This window comes from Thamnophis sirtalis, unplaced genomic scaffold, assembly GCF_051295495.1.
Source record: "Thamnophis sirtalis isolate CommonGarterSnake01/CBP01778 unplaced genomic scaffold, rThaSir2_p1.2 scaffold_10, whole genome shotgun sequence".
In the NCBI taxonomy this organism is placed as follows: domain Eukaryota; kingdom Metazoa; phylum Chordata; class Lepidosauria; order Squamata; family Natricidae; genus Thamnophis; species Thamnophis sirtalis.
This window is the reverse complement of record NW_028261390.1, coordinates 55,290,927-55,314,909: the sequence shown is the minus strand read 5'-3', so window position 1 is coordinate 55,314,909 and position 23,983 is coordinate 55,290,927. Positions and strand designations below refer to the sequence as shown.

The window sequence follows — 23,983 nt, the reverse complement described above, 5'->3', positions numbered from 1 at the left end:
TCCCGGGGGAGGACGCGTGTCGGGCCGTTCGCACGACCCGGGGGGGGCGGGGAAGGGAGGGTGCTGCGCTCTGGGAGGCGGGGATGGGGAGGGTGGAGGGGGGATGTTTGGGGAGGGGGGGTTTGAGGTATGGCCTTTTGAGGTGGATGGGCGGCGGGGGTGGATGGGTGGCTTTGGAGACGTCTCAGGACCCAGCTAGGGAACGTCATCAGTGTTAAGGACCCGGATTGTTGTTGGGGGCAATATGCTGACTCTGTAAACCGCTTAGAGAGGGCTGAAAGCCCTATGAAGCGGTATATAAGTCTAACTGCTATTAATGGCTGGCTATTATGTCGAGAATGGTTTTGCCGATCCGCGCAGAGAACTCCAAGAAATTAAGTTCACTCCCAATCATGCTAAAGCGGAGAAAGAAAAATTAAAACCGAAGCAAAAACGAGGCGTAGGGGAGATGAATCGGAATAATGGGAATGGGAAGGAGAGAAGTGGGGGGGGGAGGAAGAGGTGGGGTTTGAAAGCGTAGAATCCCCAAAGAGTGAAGGGAAAGGACTAGCTAACGTGCCTCGGCTCCGGCTCCGACAAGATGTAGCTTTGGGCTGTGCGTGGGCTTAGCCTGAGGAGCGGGCCCTACTTCCTCGCCCTCCTCCTCCTCCTCCTCCTCCTTTTGCCTTTCGGCGTGTACCGGATCGTTGTCTAGGCGGGCTCCCGGCTGGAAGATCGTGCGTGCCAGTGGCGGGATCGTCCGCCCCTCCTTTCCTTCCCCCCTCCCCACCCCGCTCGCTCCCCCGCCCCCTCCCCCTTTAGTGGCCGGGTGATCTCCTCTCTGGACGAGGCGTGTAGCGACGGGGAAACGCGCAACCAGGGTTAAAGTATGGCAAGCGAAGATGGTTTCTGCCAAGGAGCCAACGATCGCTATGTTTTCGGGTCTGTCGATCATCTTTTTCCTGTGCTGGGCGACCTGGTAAGCTACTCTAGTCCTCGCTTCGTTTCTTCGCCTCCGCCGCTGCTCTTCCAGTTTCCTTGCACCTGTACCTGATGCCCACAATTAGGGACGGGAGGGGGCAGAAAATTGGGAGTGGGCGCGAACCAAGGCTCCATCTCCCCTTCCCCGATGGTGGCGGTCTGATCGCGCTCTCTTTCCTAATTTCGCATATGTTGCCCCCCCTGGATTCACTCTTTCTTTCCTTTGGCTTCCAGTGTCACCGCGCTCCCGGGACAAGAGAAATTATGGCCGGAGAATTTTACGCGCATCCTGGACCGTCTCTTGGATGGCTATGACAACAGGCTGCGTCCTGGATTTGGGGGTATGGTTCATGCCTGCGGTCCTTGCTGTCTGTGATGAGTCTGCCTCTGTGCCTTAACTGTGAGGGAAATGTGCCTTAGGGATTCTTCAGCGCCTTTGAAAACAGAACCCAAAGTAATTATGATGTTTACGTTTCTCCCCACACCCCTTATTGAGTTGTGGCAGACATGGGGGCTGGCTGAACCTTTGTTTTCTTGCTCCCACTGATGAGTTTGAGGAGGGCATGGGGGGAGGGAAAAAAGAAGATAAACAGAGATCCTGCTAGATTCCCCCCCCCCAAAAAAAACCTCCCACTGCTCCTCCAATGCCTGGAAAGCCAGGGGCATCCATGGAAGGTTAATTCCATGGAACCTCGTAAAGGAAAGCCTTTAAAATCATTTCCCTCTCTTAAAAAGTGGTTGCTGAATACCTTGAAGGGAAGCATGATACAAATTATTTGGGTCATTAAAATCTGATTTGATAATAGTGAGCAACAATGTAAGGGCATACACATAACTGATTAGTTCCCTCTCTGTGATTTTGAGGTACATTAGGCTAGGCATTGAACTGAATTCCATGCATTTAATGCCAGGATGAACTTTTCCTCTTCCACCTCACACCCCCTTGGCGAGCTAAGCCCAGTAAGTGACTCCCAACTACCAGGCAGATTTGATGCCAATCCACATACCACTCTCCTCCTCCTCCTCTCCACTTCTGCCTCATCTCTGCCTCTCTGTCTGCTTGTCTCTCTGACACACACACATTCAAACACCGCCCATCCTGTGGGTGTCGTCCACTGGGTGCAGGGAGAAGTCGGGAGTGGGTTGTCTGAATTGTGCCACTTTGTGAGCAGCAATTGCTTGACATTCTGTCAAAGTAGAACAAGTGCAGCTGTTGCTTCTTGGTGAAAAACACACCCGCATGCTCTAGTGCTCCATTAGTGACAGCTGGGAGGAAATATGTAAACAACCCAAGGCTTGAGATCTTGCACCTGCATCTGATCTGTTCTTGGCAGCCATATTCTTTTAAAACCCCCATCTTTTGCAGTTTATAGCAGCAGAAATTGTATAGCACCCCCACTTGCCCTTTTTTTAGTAACAATCATGCTCTCCATGGATAAAGGGAAATTGAAAGAATCTCTTATCTATCTCTCCATGTATCACAGTCACTGGTTTCCTCCCAGATGTTTCTGCTCTGCCACTCTCACTGCCCAGCATCTGGAATTCACAGTTTTTGTGACTAACTCAAAATTGACCCAGGGCCAGATTTATGGATAGAAGAGATACAATTTTGGGTTACGACCCGAAGAGGGACTAACAGCTTGTAGTATCACTCCACCACCCTTCTACATTCATGATTACGTCCTGAGGGGTTGGGATGAGCATTTCTATCTCACCAGAGATGGGTATCTGTGAAAATGTAGGAGGAGGCCATGAAAAGATTTTCCTGGGAACTATCTTGCTGACATTGTAAGAAGATTTAGTCCAAGCTTGTTCCCTAAAAATTGTGTTTCTTTCTTTGAGCGTTTAGTTTAGACATGTGACTCATTTACAAAACCAAGTATGCTGCCAATTTCCATATACACATCCTGTTATCCACCATAGAAACTGTGTATCACCTGCTTATTTCAAGATTATTTGAGAGACTTGGACTTTCCTTTTCATCCATTTAAGGATGGGAAGAATAGATACAGCTAATTTTATCCAAACACCATAGAGAATTGGTTCCATAAATTCAGTTGGGCTTTTCTATTGTCTTCTGTGTATTTTTGCATGTTCTGTGCTTACCAACATATTTGTTTATCCTAGATGTGATGCCTTTAATTTTACCAGCTTCTATTAAAGTGGGACTGTCTTTTCCAGTCTAATATCCTAATGGATTAAGTCTACAAATTCTCATGTTGATTCAGAGTTATGAGAACTGTAGTCTGGAAGCTTTTTGATTGGAGAAGGAAATTCACTTTCTTAAGTTAGGGAAACCTCTTTAGCAGGAAGAAGGGAATGCTGCCAGGACTGAAACATATAAGTCATTTATTTTTTGAGTCTAAAAGGAAAGGAGATTTGCATCTATAGTTTTGGGAACTGCAGTTCCTTGTATCTTATGATAAATTGACTTGGCAAATATGAGTAGAATTTTAAAAACATTTTGTTATGCAATGTAGAAGATACTTCAAAATGACTGGGGGAAATGAAGAGGAAACAAGCAAAAATTGCTACTTGGTCCAAGTGCAGAGGAAGAGTGCCATTCTATCCAGATGGACTGGAAAAGGGTCCCTGCTGACTTCGGTTGAAATTACATTTGGGTGAAAAGTTTTCTGATTCTCAAACTGGTGCCTGCCAGTTCTGTAAATTACAACTCAGTCAATGGCTATGTAAGATTAGTGAGACAGACTTTATATCTCCATAATGAGGGCTAGATTATGTTAGAAATTGCTAGTGAGTAAATGGTCAGTTTGTGAGTTGTAAGCTAAACCATATGTAGATCATAAAGAGAAGTCCCATCTGCACAGGGAACAAAATCAGGTGCGGTTCACCAACAAAACCGCGCCCGACTAAACCGCGCCCGACTAAACCACGTCGCTGACGTCATCAACAGGGCGAAAACAGCGCGGAGACAGAAGCACGCTGTAAACCCTAAACCTAAAATTAACCCCTAAACCTAAACCTAACCCTAAACCTAACCCTAAACCTAACCCTAAACCTAACCCTTAACCTAAGCCTAAACCTAATCCTAACCCTTAACCTAACCCTAAACCTAACCCTAAACCTAACCCTAACCCTTAACATAACCCTTAACATAACCCTAACCCTTAACCTAACCCTAAAACTAACCCTAAACCTAACCCTTACTTTAAGTTGAATCGGCTTGCTTTCAAAGCGCTATTTAAAGCGCCCTTCTTTCTCCGCGCTGGCTGTTGTCGCCCTGTTGATGATGTCAGCGACGTGGTTTAGTCGGGCGCGGTTTAGTCTAGCGCGGTTTTGACGGGTCACGATCAGGTGCATTGGCAACTCAGACTTTAAAATTTAAGTTGGGTAGAGGACAGTGTAAGCAGAAGTACTTTTTAAAAATCACTTTGGACATACATATTTTCTTTAATAATCACAGCCTAGGGTCTTGGAATAATAGGAAGTGCTTCTAACCCAACTATTTAGATATTATTTCTCTCCTTCTAATTTATTTTTCCCATATAAATATAAAACTGTTTTCTACACTTGGATATCCTGAAGATGTTTCAGGACTATTTAGATTAGTAATTCCTGTCTAGTTTTGGCATTACTTCAGATGTTGTCTGAAGCTGTGGCTTGCCTTCCTGTGCTTCACTGCAGGATACAATACCTAAGGGAAAATTTTAAAAATAGAAAGCTTAAATCTGCCATCTGAATGCCCAGTAACCTTTTGCTGGATGCACATCGAGCATCCTGTTTGATTTGCCTGTGATAAAAGAGGTCAGCCCCACCTATACTGTGAATTGTCTTGCAATTGTTGCTTGGTATATCTAAAAAGTGCTTTTTCGAAAGGCAACTGGACTGTTTGTTCCTTGAGGTAGAAGACAAAAAACAGTCCAGTTGAAAAAGCACTTTTTACACAACTATGACCTGGATGACTGAGAATCTCCAGACAATGCCTGGTATGCTTGTCAACAGTAGTTCAATCCAGATAATGGAGTTTGCTTAGATTAAACTGTGTAGGGGTTGTAAAAAGTCTTCATCTATCCAAAGACCACATTAGGAAAATATCCACAGTAGCCATCAAAGACTAAAAAAAATATTTCCGATTCCTGAAAAGAGACATTACTATGCAGCATTGACACTGATAGGATGTGGCTATAAAAACTGGTTCTGGATGCTGATATTATGCTTCTCTTCATAATTATAGGCGTATATCTTCCTCTGCTTATTTCATATAGTTAAATTAATCTGAGAGGTGCTGAATGTATATTGTATCTCTGGTGGCAAAATCAAATTAGTGTTTATTTATGTAGCGCCAAACAGCCAAAGGACAGATTTGAGAGTCTGGATTCTAAAAACAGATTCAGGGGAAAGAACAGGTGGCAGGCAGCAGCTATGTAAAAATGGAAGCAGATTAAGTAAGTAAGAGAAGACAATGTCATAATCTCAGGTATAGGTATTCCCTAGTATTTATCTTAGTATTCATTACAACAGGTCATCATAGTCAAATTGGCTACTTTTTGGTGTACTTTAAATATTACAATCCCATAATCAGGTTTATGAGAGTTGAGATCCAAAGCTTTGGAAGGTCTCAGATGGCTTATGTCTTACATCATGGGTCCCCAACCACCGGGCCGTGGCCCACTACTAGGCTGTGGCCTATTCGGAACTGGGTTGTGTGAGTAATAATGACTTAGGTTAAAGTCACATGTTGGGCTATATTGATATGTGAGAATAATTTTGGGAGACAAGAGGAAAACCTTCATATTGGATAAGACCTCTAAAAGATGTCTCAGGCAAAGAAGAGAGAGGATGTGTGAAGTATTTTAGAAGGGACCCGTCGTAATTTTCTGCAGAGTAAAGGAAAGGAGGGGAGAAATATTTTCAGTTGTACATGATTCTTATAATAATGTAACCTTACAATAAAGCTAAAGCTACTACTCCTGATTGGGCTTATAGGACTAACAGATAAAAAGGATATGAATACTTTTGGTAGCAATGACATGTGAATAATATCTCTCCACTCCAAAATCACTGAAAACCTATAGAATAAGCCTGCAATTGTCCACTGATTACAGCCAGAGGTGGTATTCAGCCAATTCTGAATGGTTCTGGCAAACTGGTAGTGGAAATTTTGAGAAGTTCGGAGAACTGGAAAATATCATCTCTGGCTGGCCCCGCCCCCGATTTATTCGCTGCCTCCCAGCCTCCTAGCTGATCGGCTAGAAGGAAAAAATCAGCCGGGACATCGCTTGGCAAAGAAGAAAAAAAAACCTAAGATGCCGTCGTTGCTTTAAATTGAAAAGCCAAGAAGCAGCTGCTCAGAAGGAGGTTTTTAATTGCAGACATTCAGCAGTTTATTTCTGGGTCAGCTGAACAACAAACTGGATAAGAGGGGGGATTCCTATGTGGTTCTATGCAGTGGTGGATTTCAAAAATCTTTAGAATCTATTCTGTAGGTGTGGCCTGTTTTGTGGGAGTGGCTTGTCAGTCATGTGACCGGGTGGGAGTGGCTTGGTGGTCATGTGACTGGGCATGGCACGACAAAACCGCGCTTGTCAAAATGGTGATAAAATCGTGTCGCTAAAGCCGCGACGTCATCACCACGCGTCATCACCGCCGCGACAACAGCGCGGCAACAGAAGGGCGCTTTAAAATGGCACCGTGGCAGAAAGCCGATTTCAATTAAGGTAAGGGTTAGGATTAGGTTTAGGGGTTTGTTTTAGGGTTAGGTTTAGGTTTAGGTTTAGGGTTAGGTTTAGGGTTAGGTTTAGGGTTAGGTTTAGGGTACTGCGCGGATTTGCCCTCCGCGATTATGTCATCACGGTAGGGTCGCGTTTTTCCTTAGCGCTTCGCGGATTTGTGGTGGAACCGTGACTGGGTGGGAGTGACTTGGCAGTCATGTGACTGGCTGGGCATGGCCAACTTGTGAAATGTTGTGAAATTCACTAAACAATGCTCTTGCTTAGCAACCACAATTTTGGTCCTAATTGTGTCCAAAATTCCTTTCTTTCCTTCCCTCCTTCCTTCCTTTCTTGTCTCTCTGTCTCCCTTCCTCTTTCTTTTTCTTTCCTTCTTTTTCTTTCTCTTTCTTTCTCTTTCTCTTTCTTTCTTTCCAAAGGAACACAATAGGTGGACCTAACCTACTGTATATGGCAGTTTACAAAGCTGACCCACCAACTGAACAACAGACACTTCACTGCTGTGAAAAAAATATTCTTTGTATTTACATAATATTCCACCTTTTATAGGCTTTATAAACATATTTATTTCCATAAGAGAAGAGAGAGATCAACTGGCAGAAGTGGGCTGCATTGTTAATCTGAGGGGACAGCCAGCTTTACCTTTCCTTTTCATCCAAAGCTGGTGAAACAGTAGTTATTCTGAAGTGGTGACGGAAAAGAATGAAGTGAGGGGCCAATAATGTTGTCTCTTGTATCCATGCAATATAAAGGCATTATTGCAGGTGCCTTATTTGTCTGGATAAAAAGAACAGCTTGAGAGGAACAGACATTTTATCAACTCAGGTACCCTATCAGGTTTAATACTGTTTGGACAGAGATAGCTAGCTAGCTGGCTAGGTAAATAGAGATAGATAATGATAGATAGATAGATAGATAGATAGATAGATAGATAGATAGATAGATAGATAGATAGATAGATAGATAGATAGATAGATAGATAGATAGGAGGGAGGAAGTTCCATCTTCTGAATCCATTTTGCAGCATGGGAAATATTCTTCGAAATTTTGTAATGAATCAAGGTGGACCCAAAAATACCTTTGATATTTACAGGGTGGACACCATTCACAATCTTTAATATGTCAACATTATAGAAAAATTAGTTGTTATAGTTGATCATCTTATATACAGAAAGGATCCTGTGATCAATTATATTTCCCCAAAGAGTCTATCTTTCCTTTCTCTTTCTCTTCCTCCCTCCCTCCCTCCCTCCCTCCCCCCTCTCTCTCTCACAAACACACACACACACAAACACACCTGGTCTGGGCACATAGTCAGTGGCAGTGGTGGTAGGGCTTGCCTTGGCTCTCTGCCATCCTGGAACTGTGCCGTGCTGGGGAGTTCTCCTGTATGGATGCGCCTGATAGCAGCAGCTGTAGCAGTGGCGGCAGAGCACACCCTGCCTTCAGGGGCCCGTTCTCCCAGCCGAATCAACTGCAATGGGGATTTCTGTGCAGATGCTCCCGGCGGTGGTGTGCTCAGTGGCAGAAGACTTGGCACCCGTTCCTTCAAGTGGTGGTCCCTTCAAGCAGGACCCAAATCGCCCATGGCGACCTCTCACCCTGGCAGCTGCCACGTTACATTGCAGCCACCCAGGGTAGCTTCGACCCCTGCCTTCTTGTTGCCTCCAGCCCCTGGCTCTGCTGGCAGCCGCTCCTTCACGTCCCATTGCTCCTTTCTCCTGGAGATCCTTCCTGGCTGGGAGCGACCTTCTGCCCCAGAGAGTTTGGCAGCGATGGGGAAATGGAGGCTTCTTTGCCAGTCTCCCAGCTGGCAAAACAGATATTTTCACAGTGGCGGCTAAAGCACAATCCTGGACAGTCAGTTCCGGCTCTCCCCTCCCCAAGCAAGTCCTGTTGCTGCTGGAGCCGCTTTTGCTGAATCTGGCATGGCGGCAGGACTCTTGCCATCACTGAGAGCATCACTTGCAGCTGCTTCTTGCCATCACCACCCCACTGGATTTACTCAGGAGCAAGCAGAGGGGCAGGCCAGGGGAGGGAGTGTGCTGGTACGGGGCCTCTGGAAGCTAAGGTACGAGAAGGCACACTAAATTTCACCAACTGGAACTCCCCTTCCGGTGTGTACTGGCTGAAACCCACCCCTGGTTCTATGTTTTTGAAGTTCTGGGGTTTGTGCAATATGGGTTTTGTGTTTCTAAAAGGGTTTGAGTGATTCCCATTGTGACTAAATGACTTTAATCCTGTGTCAGGTCTTGAGTATGGGGGCTGCTTATTCTGATTCTACTACTCTATTTTGTTAGCTGCCAAATCTTGCCATGGGGAGATTTTGAAATATCCTCTCTTGAATGGGTTTACTACCAATCTGTTTGCCTGCTTGTGAATGGAGCCGAACGTCCAGCTTCCACTTTCTATAGGCTCATTATTTCTAAGCTCCGGTAGCTGTTTTCTTGTTACAAAGTTTCCTTTAGGCAGGCAGCCAGAATCTGGAATGAGCCTCAGGCAGGTTTCTTCGTTAGCAGCTTGATTTTTCCTTGATTTTCTGGGAGCCTTTTCTTATAACTAATATTTTATTTGGGGAAATAAAGGGAGGGGGCAATTCCTTCTCACAGCAGGTTAGTGGGGTGGGTAGGGAATGGGGATTTTCTGGTATCCTTCCCCTGACACACCCACCAAGTCATGCCCACCCAACCGGTAGTAAAAAAAATTGATTCTCACCACTGATTCCAGCTCTAGGGAAGTTTGTATATAGTATGTGAAACAAATTGTCACCTAGGAACTTTATAAAACCAGGGTTTACAGAATGTGACCTGATTTATATTCAAATTTAGAATTGAAGGTTAATTCTATGGAATCTCATAAAAGGAAAGCCTTTAAAATCATTTCCCTCTCTTTCAAAGCAGTAGAATCAGGGGTTATCTTATGAACTACTTGGAAAAAGATATAGAAAAGACAACATAAAAATTATTCCACATAGCTCATACTTATCTGTGGAATGAATTACTACCAGGCATTGTGACACCCACCAGCCTGAATGACTTTAATGCAGGACTTATTCAAATTTATGGTGGCAAGTCAGTCAAGAGCAGTCTTTTTTATTTTTTTTAATTCATGTTTTATTTGCAGTTTCACTTTCATACCATACATATTTTGTGGACAGTATATTGACTGGGTCAATGTCCTTTCTAAAAAATGCTAACAATAACAATACAAAGAAGTATGCATAATATTAATCTTCCAACTTCAACAATACCATTCTCTCTTTATAATTCTTTATCATTTTTCCCATTAATTCATTTAAACCTAAATAACATTTCTTTGCACCATGTATTTGTTTTCCCCTACTAAGTCACTAATGTTTAATATTTTAAAAATACTCATTATTCCACCATAATTTCAATATCCCAAATGTCTAGGATTACTAATAAGGCCAAATATTAACAAAATTTAATCAATCCCAGGATTATATCTTAAAGTCCCCACAATTTCTAGTCCTTAAAAGTTTATGTTCACGGTATATTTTAACACACTGTTACTAATAATACAATTAGATTAACTAATCCTCAACTTTCATCTTCTCTTAGCTTATTTTTAATTATAATAAATTCTATTAAGTATATATGCTACTATTTTCCCTATTTGTATTTTCTACTTTTTCATTTTATTAATATATTTTATCACTATCCATAATCTCTTCATCTTTTTGGAGTTGACTTTTTAATCATCCTGTCAACTCATGAAGCTTCTCTGACCTGCTCCCAAGTTGCCATAGGCACGGGGATGGGAAATCATGCCTCACAGCTGCACCAAGGAATGTACTCCTCAGTCATAACAAGTATTTGGGTTGTCAAGGCCATCTCCGTGGATATCAGCAAGGCCTGGAAGGGAGTGACTTCTACAACCCACCAGAAGAGAATTGAGCCCCAGGCAATTGCCGGTGGTTCCCCACGCCACAGACAATCAACCCAGGCAGGGTAAGCCCCCGATCCACAAGCCAGAGCCAACAGAAACCTCAAAGTACTCCAGGCACAAGCAGATGGGGCACAACAAGAAGGGGGAGTCGCAGGATTGAATGAGCTACCCTGGTTTAGGGGAATGTTCAGTGAGGACCCAGACAAACTGGCTCTATTCCTTGACTCCACTGGGGTCCATTTAGACTGCTATGGGCACCTCTACCCATCTCATAGAGCCATGGTGAATGCCATTGTTATGGGACTGGAGGGAGAAGCAAAAGAGTGGTTGACAGCCCTCCATAAGAGAAGAGCCTTCCAGCTGCAAGACATAGATGAATTCCTGCAAGAACTGGAAACCAGGTTTGAGGAATCAGAGGATAACCAGTATGCAGGGAATGAGATCTGGAGTTTAAAGCAGAGAGGGTGACCCATTAAAGAACACATTCATGCATTCAGAAGGGTCATAGGGAAGCTAATGCCCTGCCCAGAGGAGCTACTAGTCCATTTTTTCAGAGAGAGCCTGGATAAGCAGATCAGTGAAATCACCATCAATCGGGACATTCCTAACCAGCTCTCTGACTGGTTTCAAGTGGTGATTAAGGTTGACAGAGGCTTGCATGCAAATGACATGTGGAGGCAGCCAAGCCATAGAGAGAGAGAGAGAGAACAACCAGATGGGAGAGCATCTGGCCAATGGGAAGCTGTGGCAGCCCAGCCAGCCACAAGACCAACCCTCTCTTGAGGCCAGCTAAAATGCTACAGATGTGGAGGGGTAGGCCACTTTACATTGGCCCGAGCAACCTCAACCCCGAAGCCCAAGCCAGAACCACCACCCAGGGTGCGACCAGAATGGGGTCCCAGGCATGCTGCTGACAAGTCTTGAAATCCCTCCACCACCAGACTGTAGAGGTCCATTCCTACCCAGCCAGAGGAAGGGGCCCACAGCCAATGATGACCAATCCCTGGAACCCTATGACAGTGACAATGAGGGGGGAAAGGACCCTATGGTGAATGAACCTGTTCATGAACCTATCCATCTTTCACCTTCTCAATATGACTTACTGCCCCAAAAACAGGGACCCAGGGCACATTTCAAACCCTAATAGACTCAGACCAGATGTCTGATTAACGTGCCCACAGTCCTGAAGCTAGGGACTGTGAAGCAAAGAAATTGACCCACCTGATTAGGCTTGAACAAGTTGACAAATCCCTATTGTGGGGAGCCCATGCCACCCATTTAACCAAACCAATGAGGCAGGAGCTAGCAGACCATTGGGAATCAATTAGGTTTGTAATAGTTCCCCAAATGACAGAGCTGGTCATACTAGGGTTCTATTGGCTAGAGAAGTGGGGCCCCACCATTTGGTGGAGAGGAGGCAGCTGGAGGCTAAGAATAGCAAGAGGCCCCCAACCTCCTCCCCACAAGCAAACAGAGGCCTCATTCCCACAGGAAGGTTCCCCCAGGGCCCCACCAGAACAACTGGTGGCCACCTCTGAACAGACTCCAGAGCCTGGAAGGATCCCTAGGGAATACCAGGACCTCACTGAAGTGTTCAGTGAGACTGAGTGCGATGCCATACCTCCCCCCACCGTGCAACAGACTGTACCATCAAAATCATCCCTGGGGTCAAACTTCCCAAACTGTATGCCATGGCACCCCAGGAGATGAAAGAAATGCACAAATACATAGACAAAAAACTAGCAAGGGGGTTCATCGAGCCTGCAAAGCCACGAATCGCTGCCCCAGTCCTGTTCAAAGAAAAAAGACAGGACTATGAGATTGTGCGTGGACTTTTGCACAATAAACTGAGTGTACCCTCTCACCCTCATGAAGGACATGTTGTCCCACTTAGCCAAAGGAAAAGTCTTCACTAAACTAGATCTCAGAGAAGCTTATTACTGCATCTGAATCAGAGAGGGAGACGAATGGAAAACAGCTTTCAACTGCCCCCTAGGAAGTTTCCAATTCAAAGTCATGCCTTTCAGGCTGCAGGGCCCCCAGAGGTGTATATGCAATTGACAAATGAAGTGCTGCATGAGCACCTCTACAAGGGGGTTCTTGTCTACTTGGACAACATTCTCATTTTTACCGAGACCATGGAGGACCACATACCCCTAGTCCAATGATGGCTAACCTTTTGTGGCTCGGGTGCCAAAAGTGCGTGTCCACACCCATAATTCAATCCCCTCTGTGCCTGCCCCCATGCGTTACCCCCACACTACCCCATACCCCCACATGTGCACATGACCACCCCGCCCTCCTGAATCCTAGGGAGGGCAAAAACGGCCTCCCCTGGCCTCCCTGAAGGCCCTCCAGAAGACAAAAACGGCCTGTTTCTGAACTTCCAGTAAGCTCAGTAGACCTATTTTTCACACTCCCCCAGCTTCGGAGGCTTTCCTGAAGCCTGGGGAGGGCAAAAACAGCCTCCCCATGCCCTTTGGAGGCCCTTTGAAGGCTGAAAATCAACTGGACGGTACACGCTGAAGCTGACCTAGGGAAACAGCTCGCATGCCCTCAGAGATGGCTCTGTGTGCCACCTGTAGCACGCATGCCATAGGTTCGCCATCATGGCTCTAGTCTGTCATGTACTTGAAAAGTTTTTGGCAGTAAACCTATAGGCCAAGCTATCAAAATGCATATTTCACCGCTTATGGCTAGATTACCTAGACTACTGAATGCCAAATGACGGGATAGAGATGGACCCAGCCAACATTTTTTTTATTAGATCAGAATGAAGATCTGATATATCAGAATATATAACTATTTATATAAATATAAATCATAATAAACTGTGTTTGCAGCCCAAGCTATCCATTTTACAATGTGCACGCTCCTATGACCTCCGCACAGAGCTCAAAAGATGCCTGGATCATGTAGAGACTGATCTATACATTGACTACCACGTCAACTGTATTAAACACAAGACCAACAGCTCACTTTTAGGGATCTGCTTGAGCTGGGGTTGGACTAGAAGACCTGCAAATCCCTACCAACTCTGTTATTCTGTATTTTGTAATGTCTAAAACAGACAGTTGCAATTATAATTGGCCAGCAGGATAAACAGAAATATTTACAGAGGTGCCAGCATAAAAGTGGATGAACAAATAGTTTGGCTGAAACAAATTCATGATATTAATTGGTTTTTAAAAATATTTTTGTACATTAGTATCCATCCATACATTTAAATTTTATTCACTGTAATTATAGAATCAGCTATGTTTGGAAGAATAAGAGAAATGTAATAAGTGAGTATTAAGTAAAATAGCTAAGCAATTATATTCCTTACTTGGCAAGAATATTTAGAAGACTTTCTTGCTTTCTCCTAAACTCCTAAATAATTCTCATTATTGTGTTCAGCTTCTGTACTTTGGAACTATGGATTTTGCAGCTCAAGTGGACATTTAAACAGTAAAGTAAATATTACCTCCAGAAATATTTAAACGTGTAATTCTGGATTCTCTTAGCATAAATATTGTGAGGTTGTTGTTAGCTGCAAAGTCGTGTCCAACCCATCAGGATCTCATGAACAATGTTCCTCCAGGCCTTCCTGTCCTCTACCATCCTCTGGAGTCCACTTAAGCTCATGCTGACTGCTTCAGTGACTCCATCCAGCCACCTAATTCACTGTTATCCCTTCTTCTTTTGCCCTCAATGTTTCCCAGCATTAGGCTCTTCTCCAGTGAGTCCTTCCTTCTCATTAGGTGGCCAAATGTGAGGTACTAATACTTTTGATTTGAGCCATTTTAAGAACATACTGTAAGAATAAGCCTCTGCAATAGACTGTTATATAGTCTATTCCAGTGTCTATCAAACTTGGCAACTTTAAGAAATGTGGACTTCAACTCATACATTCTCCAGTCAGCAGTAGAAGTCTATAAATCTTAAAGTTGCAAGTTTGAAAAACACTGGTTTAATGTTTATTCTGTCATCTTTTTTCTTTTGATTTTTACAAGCCAGTGTACATGTAAAGAATGTGGGGTTTTGTGATTTCATAGATCAGGGATAATGCAATGTAAAAAAAATCATCTGTAGATACACAAGGTAATAATTGTTAATTATTAATGTGGACAGAAAATAAAATTTTGAGTAACATGTGAAAAATGAAATGAGGTTGATCACTCTTTCGGGCAGCTATCCAGCCTGCCAAACTCTGAGTCAAGGGACTGCAAAACAAGTATGGAAGTATTAATTGCAAGTTGACGCCTTCTTCATGTTGACAGTGACAGAAATCAATACCATCTGTCTCTTGGTTGGAAACCTTGGCAAAATCAGCTGCTATTCTTAGCACTATCCTCTTTGGACAGGTGTCCTAATCATGAATCTGGCTCATTACCATCTTTCTTTCTATCTTCAGATGGTAAGCTGAGTGAAGAAGATTGAAAAAGCAGTTTGCCCTCTATTTTCTACAGATGACCTTCCTAAGTTAGGAATAAGAAAGATGTTTCTGTTCTGGTTACTTTCAAATATTCTTGTGTTGATTTGGTTTAGCCCCATAATCATCTTCATTGTTCTTCTCTGCACTCTTTCTAAGTCTCAAAATATTTTGTCTTGTGGTGACCAGAATTGCATACAGTATTTCAAGTGTGGCTTAACTACTGCAGTATAGAGTGGTACTATCGCTTTTTGAGGAAAACACTGGCAGGAGACAGCAAATGGAGTAACGGGCCCAGAAGATTATGTAGACTTTAAGACTTCAAGAATTTTCCAATCAGCAAGTTATATTTTAAATAAATATTAAAAAAAACAAGAATAAACGATTTGGAAGAGACCTCAGAGATCTTCTAGTCCAACCTCTGTTCAAGCAGGAGACCCTATACAAAGTGATGGTAACCTTTTCAGCACTGAGTGCCCAAACCGGAACACGGTTTATTCATTTTGTATCATAATTTTAATCTTTACAATACTCCAATATCTATATATCTCATATGTACATACAACTTATTTACATTATTCTTCCTTCTATGTATGTATCTATTTTATACAGTACACCATATCACTATATATTACATTTTTGTCATTTCTTAATTTACTTTAACATTCTTGATCTTTACTTCTATTCGCTAACCAATTATACCATGTGACCCAAATCAAACTGTATTTTGTTTCTCCTCTTTCTTTTATTTCTATTGTTAGCCTATCCATCTCTGCACAGTCTAACACTTTTTTAATCACCATTCCATCATGCTATCATTTTTCCAGTTTTGCGCATATATGATTCTGGCTGCTATTATTATGTGCAACATGATATATTATGGTTTTTTTACAATCATTTCCTCTTAATATACCTAATAAATATAATTCCGGTTTTACATCTATTTGTCGTTTGGTAATTTCCTCTAGCCATTTTCTTATCTTTTTCCAAAATTTCTTTGCTCCTGGGCATGTCCACCACATGTGGAAATATGTTCCTTGCTTCTGTTTACATTTCCAGCATTCTGCTGAGCTTTTGCGGAACATTTTTGCTATTCTTGCTGGGGGCAAATGTCAACGATAAAACATTTTATATAAATTTTATTTATATACTTCTGACATTGTTAGTTTATAATTCCCCCCCACAATTCAATGGTGTATCCAAAAATTTTTGCACAAATTATCATAGTTTCTTTAACCGTTTCTTCTTCCCTTCTTCTTCTCCTCCTCCTTAACTATTTCTTCTTTAACCGTTTCTTCTTCCCCCTTAAATCTCAATATGCTTTTTTAAATCATTTTTTCCTTACCCCTGTAATATTTTATCAAGTTCTTCTTGTTCCCTGTAAAAACCATAATTTTTTACATCTTTTTTGTGTCTTGACTGAATTTGTAAATACAGCCACCAATCTATATCAATTCTTTTGTATTAAAGTTCTTGATTTGTTTTTAAATTTCCTTAGTCATTTAATAAATCTTTGTATCTTACTATTTTATCTAAATCAAATACATTAGGGTATATTATTCTAAAGATTAACTTTAACTTAACTTTTAATAGATTTATATGCCGCCAAATCCCGTAGGACTCCGGGCGGCTTACAGAAAAAGTTAATATAAGAAGTTAAAATAAAGAACAATTTAAAAAGAAACAATTTAAAAAGAAACAATTTAAAAACAATGCACCATACATTCAATCTGGGTGGGCTTGGACCTCATTCCTGAAGTCAACAGCCCCAGGCCTGCTGGAATAGCCAGGTTTTAGTGGCTTTTCGGAAGGCCAGGAGAGTGCGGAGGGTCCGGATCTCTACGGGTAGGTCGTTCCACAGGGTCGGAGCAGCTACAGAGAAGGCCCTCCTCCGAGGAGCCGCCAGCCGGCATTGTCTGGTCGATGGCACTCGAAGAAGGCCCAGTCTGTGAGTTCTTATCGGCCGTTGGGAGGTATGTGGCAGGAGGCGGTCTCCCAGATATCCAGGTCCTAGGCCATGTAGGGCTTTAAAGGTGATGACCAGCACCTTGAAGTGTGTGCGGAGACCGATCGGAAGCCAGTACAGCTCGCGGAGGATAGGTGTAATATGGGTGTATCTAGGTACACCCATAATCCCTCGCGCGGCTGCAAATAAATAGTAAGGGTGACAGGGGGCATACCTTTCACACCTTTAAGTATACTAAATTGTTCTGTTGTTTCTCTGTTTATTATCACTTTTGCTGTTTGAATGGAGTAAATTACATTTATCATCCCCACAATTCCCCAAAGTTCATAATTTTTAATTGTTGTATAATAAATTGCCAATTTAGATTGTCAAACACTTTTTGCGCCTCTAGAAAAATTAGTGCTATTTGTTTTTCTGGATGGGCTTCGTAAAACTCCAGGACATTCATGATCATTCTGGTATTGTTTCTCAGCTGTCTTTTGGGTAGGAACCCGCTTTGATCTGGATGGATAATTTCATTTAATAGCTTTTTAATCCTTTTTGCAATTATGGAAGTGAATATTTTATAATCAACATTTAATAATGAAATAGGCCTTTAATTGCTAGTGGTCTGTATCTTCTGTTGTATTAATATAATATATGCCTCTATTCATGATTTGGTTTCTGCTAATGCTTCATTGTATAGTTCCAGCATTATTGTCTCAAGTGATTCTTGTATTGTTTCGTATTTTGTGGGTAGTCCATCAAGTCCCTGTGATTTGTTGTTGTGGTTTTTTTTAACTGCCTCCATTAATTCCATCAAGGTTATTTTCTCATTTAGCATTTTTCTCTTTGTACTTGGAATTGTAGTTAGACCCCTCTCCATTAAGTACTGTTTAATACTTTCTTCCAATATAACTTCTAGATTATATAGGTCCTTGAAAAAAATTGGGATTATATATTTTTGTCTTCTATCTGATAGTGTAGATTCCCTTTCTCATCTTGCAGATGTTGTATTAATTTCTCCTTTTTTTCTTTTTTTATATGCCAACTATCTCCCTGGTTTATTTGCATGTTCAAAAAAAATTGTTTCACCAATTTAACATTTTGTGCCATTTCTTCGTATCTTTGTGCCGTATCATTAAATTTATTTTGTTTTATCAAATCTCTTTTTCCTTTTATTTTATTATTTTGGGGTTCATTTTGTAATGCTGATTTCCAATTTTTTAAATTCTTCCTGTAATATTTTTTGTTTTCTTTTTCTTTTCCTTATTTCTCCTTGCCATATACTATCATTAGGCCCCGGACATATGCTTTGGTCGTATCCCACAGATTTTGCAATGAAGTTTCTTTTTCTTGTTTTCTTTAAGGAATAATTCCATTTCTTTTTCCATCATTTGTATATAATTCCATTTCTTTTTCCATCATTTGTATGTATTCCTTTTCTTTCAAGATCCTTTGATTCATCATCCATCTCCGCCTCTTTTTCTGTCCTTTCCAGATCACTTTTAGGGGATTATGGTCTGCCCACGTATTTGTCATTATTTCGACTTCCTCTATGTCTCTTCTCAATTTCGGGTTCAGCCATACCATATCAATTCTTGAGCATGAATTGTGTGTACTTGAGTAAAAAGTGTATTGGTTTTTCTTTGAATTTATCTCCATACATCTTGTACATTTAATTCTTGTATCATCTTGAAAAATGTAGTTTGCAGTGTTCTTCTTTTTTTCTTATCCTTTTTGTTACTTCTGTAGTCATTCTTGATATCTACTATTGCATTGAAATCACCTACTAAACATATATTTTCATTTTCTGTCTCTATTATTCTTTCATGTAATTTATGATAGAATTCTTTCTGGTTGTTATTCGGTGCATATATTGCAATCTTTTTGGGTTTGTTACTATTTCTGTCAATAGTATTCTTCCTCCCTCATTACTATAGGTTAGTTTGGGATTTAGCCACTCTTTAATATATACGGCTATTCCTATCTTCTTTTGTTGTGCTAAGGATAGGTGGAGTTTACCAATTTTGGAGTATTCTAGTATGTTACCATATTGCTTCTTGATGTGGACTTCTTGAAGATAAACTATGTCGATATTCTGTTTTTGTAGTCTTACTAGTGTTTGTTTCCTTTGTGCTGGTGAGTTCAAGCCATTGATACTGATTGAAATCATCTTAATTTCCTCCTTCATCTTATTCTTTATATGTAGCTCTCAGTCTTCTAGTTGCCCTTGTTTCTCTCTGTACTCTTGCTTTTGCGCCTTTCTTGTTCATATCATTCTACTTCCATCCATCTTCTTTCATCTTAGTGTGTCTCTTTTTCTTCTGATTGCTGCAAAAGAAAGAAAGAAAGAAAGATGGGAGAAAAAAGGGAGGGAAGAGAGGGAGGGAAAAAGGAGAGGGAGGAAGGACCACAAACCTGGCACTAGACGCAACTTCAGATGATACCTTGAAATAGCACAGCAATCCAGGGCTGGAAGGGACTTGGAGGTCATCTAGTCCAACCTCCTGCTTCACAGGACATTGTTAAAGTGAGTTTCTGTCTTTTGACCCCAATCACATGACTACATAGCCATGTCCACCCAGTCACATGAAACCCCCCCCCCCAAGCCATGCCCACAGAACCAGTAGGAAATTTTTTAGATTTCACCACTACCTTGGCGGATGTACAAGGGGAGAGCGTCATCTGTTCTCTTTCAGTTTGGAAGCTTCACAGAAGAAATGCATTGGAACGAATCCTTATATCTTGCTCAAGATGTCCATTTCCACAACATCTTCACGCCTGTGGATTGGCTCATTCAACATTGAACTGAGGGGTTTCTATCCTAATGGAATTGCCTGGGGAGAACTCAGACCCTGAATTGGTTTTGTCTTGCAATCACTCTCTTTCAATAAAGGGTTCATTTTGAAATACTGCTATCACAGAATTCATACTTTCTTGATTGGGGAGTAGAGTCAGGACCTTACATAAAGCAGGGTCTGAAAAATTGGTCAACCCAGAAAAGCCAACATTCTTCTGAAGGGACCCTGTATACATTGTCCAAGCAAAGCAGAGAGCAAGGAGAGGGAGAATGCTGGGGTGAAACCCCAGCCAGAAGCCAGCTCCTTCTGCCCCATCAAAGACATCAAGTCCAGTTTGGAGGCCCCCACAAAGCCCTGATGGTTGATTGGAGTGGGGAAGAAAGATAACTGGGATGGAAGAATCCGAGGGATCACTCTAGAAGCCCTATCCAATCAGGAAGAGCCGATTGAAGAACTGGGAGGAGATGACCACATCAAGAGAAATGTTATGTACCTCGTGATGGAGGCTCTTGAAAACATCAGAACCAGGGGGGGGGATTAGATCAACACCAGAATCAAGGCAGCAGCAGCAACCAACGAGGCTGGGGCCGCTGCTGCAGATCCAGCAGCAGCAGGACAAGCAGACATGACAGTGGGGATAGCAGCCATCCAGGTGAACCCACCCTGCAGACCACCAGCCATTGTAATCATTCCTGGCCAGCCCAGAGTGCCACAACTAGAGAGGAAAACCCCCACTTTAGAGTGAAGTACTATGGCGACCCGCAGCAACTGGGTTTTTTCCTGGCGCATGTCCTCTTGTATAGGCAGGAGTACAGGAAGGATTTCCAGACCCAGAGTGCTCAGGTCCAATTCTTCACCTTGGAAGGGGCAGCTGCCCGCTGAATGGTGACCCTCCACAATGCTGACACCCCTGAACTGTGGACGATTCATGATGGCTCTCTGCTAGCTTGCAATCACATCAGAACTGTGAAACGGGTGCTGGCTGGTAGCTGAATACACTAAAGAGTTCTAAGATCTCACCTGCAGAGTGGACTGGCCAGAAGACATCCTAGTGATCTGGTTCAAAGATTGCCTGAATGACAATCTCTACCATTCCTGCCTGGCTTGAGGGGCCCCAGACCACCTACATGACTGGTACATCCTGGCCAAAGAAGTGGAGATTGACATGGCCAGAAACCAGTACCGAGGGGAAAGAGCTTGGAAGAGATCCCCACCCGAGCCATCTGGCATAGCTCTCAGTCATCAAATAGTTTCCATTGGCTGACTCAGTTGCCATGCCTATATATTGGCTGATCTTGTTACCATGTCCTGCCAGTTCATGAATATTCTGACATGTTTCACTTCTCATTCAAGTAGCTGCTTCAGCTCTGAGTAGATGGTGGGGAATGGAAGAATTTATATTCCTTGCAGACAGCAGGTTACTTGCATTCTTTTAGAGCAGGGATGCCAAATTGGCGGCCTGCAGGCTGGGTGTCTCATACACACCTAACTGTGGTTTCGTGGATTTATTAATATTCCCCAGCAACGTCTTTCACCAAAAACCCAGAACTGTCCCTATTAAGTCCAGCCACAAGCAAACCAATGCTAGTCCTCAGAGCAATGGCCAATGAGTCCACAAGGCACTTGAAAGTTTCCCAATCAAAATAAGTCCACTTGGCAAAATTAAATACACAATGCAAGAGATTTCATGAGGCAAGAAAAGTCCAGAGTCCAAAAGGCACGATCCAAAGCAAGACAAGAATCACAATGACCAGAAAACGCAGTTAGGAAATGAACACATTGTTTCCATCATCACTTCCATCTATCTGCTGTGCTAAATAGCCAGCTTCTGGTACAGCCCATCAAGAAGCCTGAGGCTTTCTCCTCACAAGTAATCTATCTAACCTTCTCTCCTCCTGCCTTTTCTCTGCCCTACCTATTCTCTGAGTACCTGTTGTTACATTTCCTTCGTCTCTCCCTGACACATTGCACAGTTGCATTCTTCTAAATTTGTAATCTTTCCTAAGATGGGGATGTATTGCTTCTTAATGGGTGATCCATCATTGTAGAACTGCTAATTTGCAAGACTTGGAAGACCAGTAAAGCCATTAAAGTAGGTTCATCAGTATAGTAACAATTGGATTCTGGACATTTAGACAATGAGGCTTGGAATGCTTTGTTATCCATTCTTCAGTTTCACTGCTATTTTTAGTTGCAATAACCTATTCCTCCCTTTCTTTAATCACAAGGATACAAGATTTTTAATTAGAAACAAAGTACTAAAGCTAAGTATGTCTGCCCTTGTGAAACTAGTTAACTGAAACCATTATACGACAATTATTTTGAGTTCTTAGATGACATTCAGGCTATACAGTATATTTTCTGGTTTTCATAATATTAGTATTAAGAATAATTTTCAACTTCTAAAATATGGTGACCACACAACTATCAGCAATTGTGGAGGAAGCAAAGTATCTTGATTCATTTCATATTGGCTTCAGAGAAGACTGTAATAGTTGAGCCCAACTGATATTCCTTATCTGATGAGCATAATTTTTGTAAATCTTGATGCAAGAATAAATTAGTGGTTTATTTAATGGAATCCTGAATTCTGATTACCTATCTTTGTAAAACTTCATGTAATTTTTTTTGCCTGTTTTAACCTGCAGCTCTGAGATAGATGCCCAGCAAAAGTTCAATAGTTTAAAAACTTCAAATGTTTCTGCTAATTCATACTTGAATGCTCTGAATTACATGGTTAGATCTTGTCCATGGGGCTGCCCTGGAGATGGCAAGGGGTTGGCCCCCGCCACCTTGGCCTTGACCCACCCCAGTCTGGCCGGCCACTCTCCCATGGCATGTGCACAGGATGTGGCGACCACGTGAGAGCTGACACACAGCTGACCTGTCATGAGCACCGTCTTGCCCCACAGACTGACCATTTTCCAGTTGTAGGAGAGCATGTAGAGCTCCAGCAGCAGCGCTGGGCCTCCAGGGCACCCACTGTGCCCCACCAGGGCCTCCATTGTCTCCATGGCCTGCTTGCTGCCCAGCCTCACCTGCTGGCCCTACAGCCCACAAGCACTTCTTTCACTAGGACAGCTCCACCTCCCACCTCACGTGGGAGAGCCACAGCCACCAGCAGTGCTGCCGCCATCTCCCCCTCCCTTCATCCGCTCCTGGAGGGAGGGAGAGAGGAAATATGGGAATGAGAAGGAGGGAGGCAGGAAGGAGGTAAAGAGGTAGGAAGGAAGGTAAGGAAGGAAAGAAGGAAGGAAGGATGGGTGGGTGGGTGGATTGGTGAAAGGAAGGAAGAAGATGAAATAAAGGAAGGAAGGAAGGAGTTTGGAATGAGAGGGAGAGAGGGTCAGCACCACTGCCCTCACCACCCACTTCCCCCTCCTCCTGGCCACACTTGGTAGTCTCCAGCCTATCACTGAGGATGCTTTGCTTACAAAGCCAGGTCTCCTTGCATGGAGAGGGAGTGGGTCTCACTTTGACCCATGCGGTTTGCCATCCCACATCAGCCATGAGCAACCCGGCCAAGGAGAGCAAGCATAGCAGCAGCCTCGAGGAGGAGGTAAGTGTGGCCTGGTGCCCCCTCAGGGAAGTTGGGCTGGGCTGGGCTGGGCTCAGTGGTGGGGATTCAGCCAGTTTGCACCACTTCAGGAGAACCGGTTGTTAAATTATTTGAATCCCACCATTTGCTGGGCTGCTGGATCCTGGTGCCTTGGGAACCTGAGGGCTGGGCTGGGCACTTGCCCTCCACTGCCCAGCCAGAGATGAGGTGCCGGAGAATCAGAATCAGACAGACAGACAGACAGACAAGAGACACACAGAGAGAAAGAGAGAGTCATACAGGGAGAGAGACAGAGAGAGACACACAGAGAGAAACTACAAAATGAATTGTATTTGCATAAACAAAGGAAAATATATAAAAGTATATGGAAATCAATGTTACACAGGAATATGTAAATACAGCTGCCACATATAAGTGCTTCATTTTCCTAAAATGAGGCCAATGAATTGTTTCTTTAAATCTTGGCATTATTTGTCTGCATAGTTTTTCCTGGTTTTTTTATGTGGAACAATTCAATTCTCCTTGGTTACTATCTTTTTATACATTAGGTCCTGTCACTGAAGTCAAAACAGATATCTATGTCACAAGTTTTGGACCTGTTTCTGATGTAGAAATGGTAAGTATGAGTATTATGATAGGTTTGAGGAAGAAAAAAATTAAACCTAGTACTAAGTGTGTGACGAAATGAAGGGTTTTGGGACT

General features: G+C 42.8%; 1 protein-coding gene across 2 annotated transcripts in view; it reads left to right on the top strand.

Moving 5' to 3' along the window:
* The first annotated feature begins 805 nt into the window (after positions 1-805).
* LOC106547394 (gamma-aminobutyric acid receptor subunit alpha-4) overlaps positions 806-23,983 on the top strand; it is an 84,801-nt gene continuing 61,623 nt past the window's right edge. Inside the window, exons 1-3 of one of the 2 annotated variants that reach the window (XM_014064540.2) lie at positions 806-958; positions 1,195-1,301; positions 23,830-23,897. In XM_014064540.2, coding sequence (XP_013920015.2) covers positions 882-958; positions 1,195-1,301; positions 23,830-23,897 — 252 coding nt within the window. In that variant the 5' untranslated portion in view covers positions 806-881. Of the gene's footprint in view, positions 959-1,194; positions 1,302-1,340; positions 1,415-23,829; positions 23,898-23,983 lie in introns of those variants that run through there. The other variant, XM_014064541.2, reaches the window with a different exon arrangement.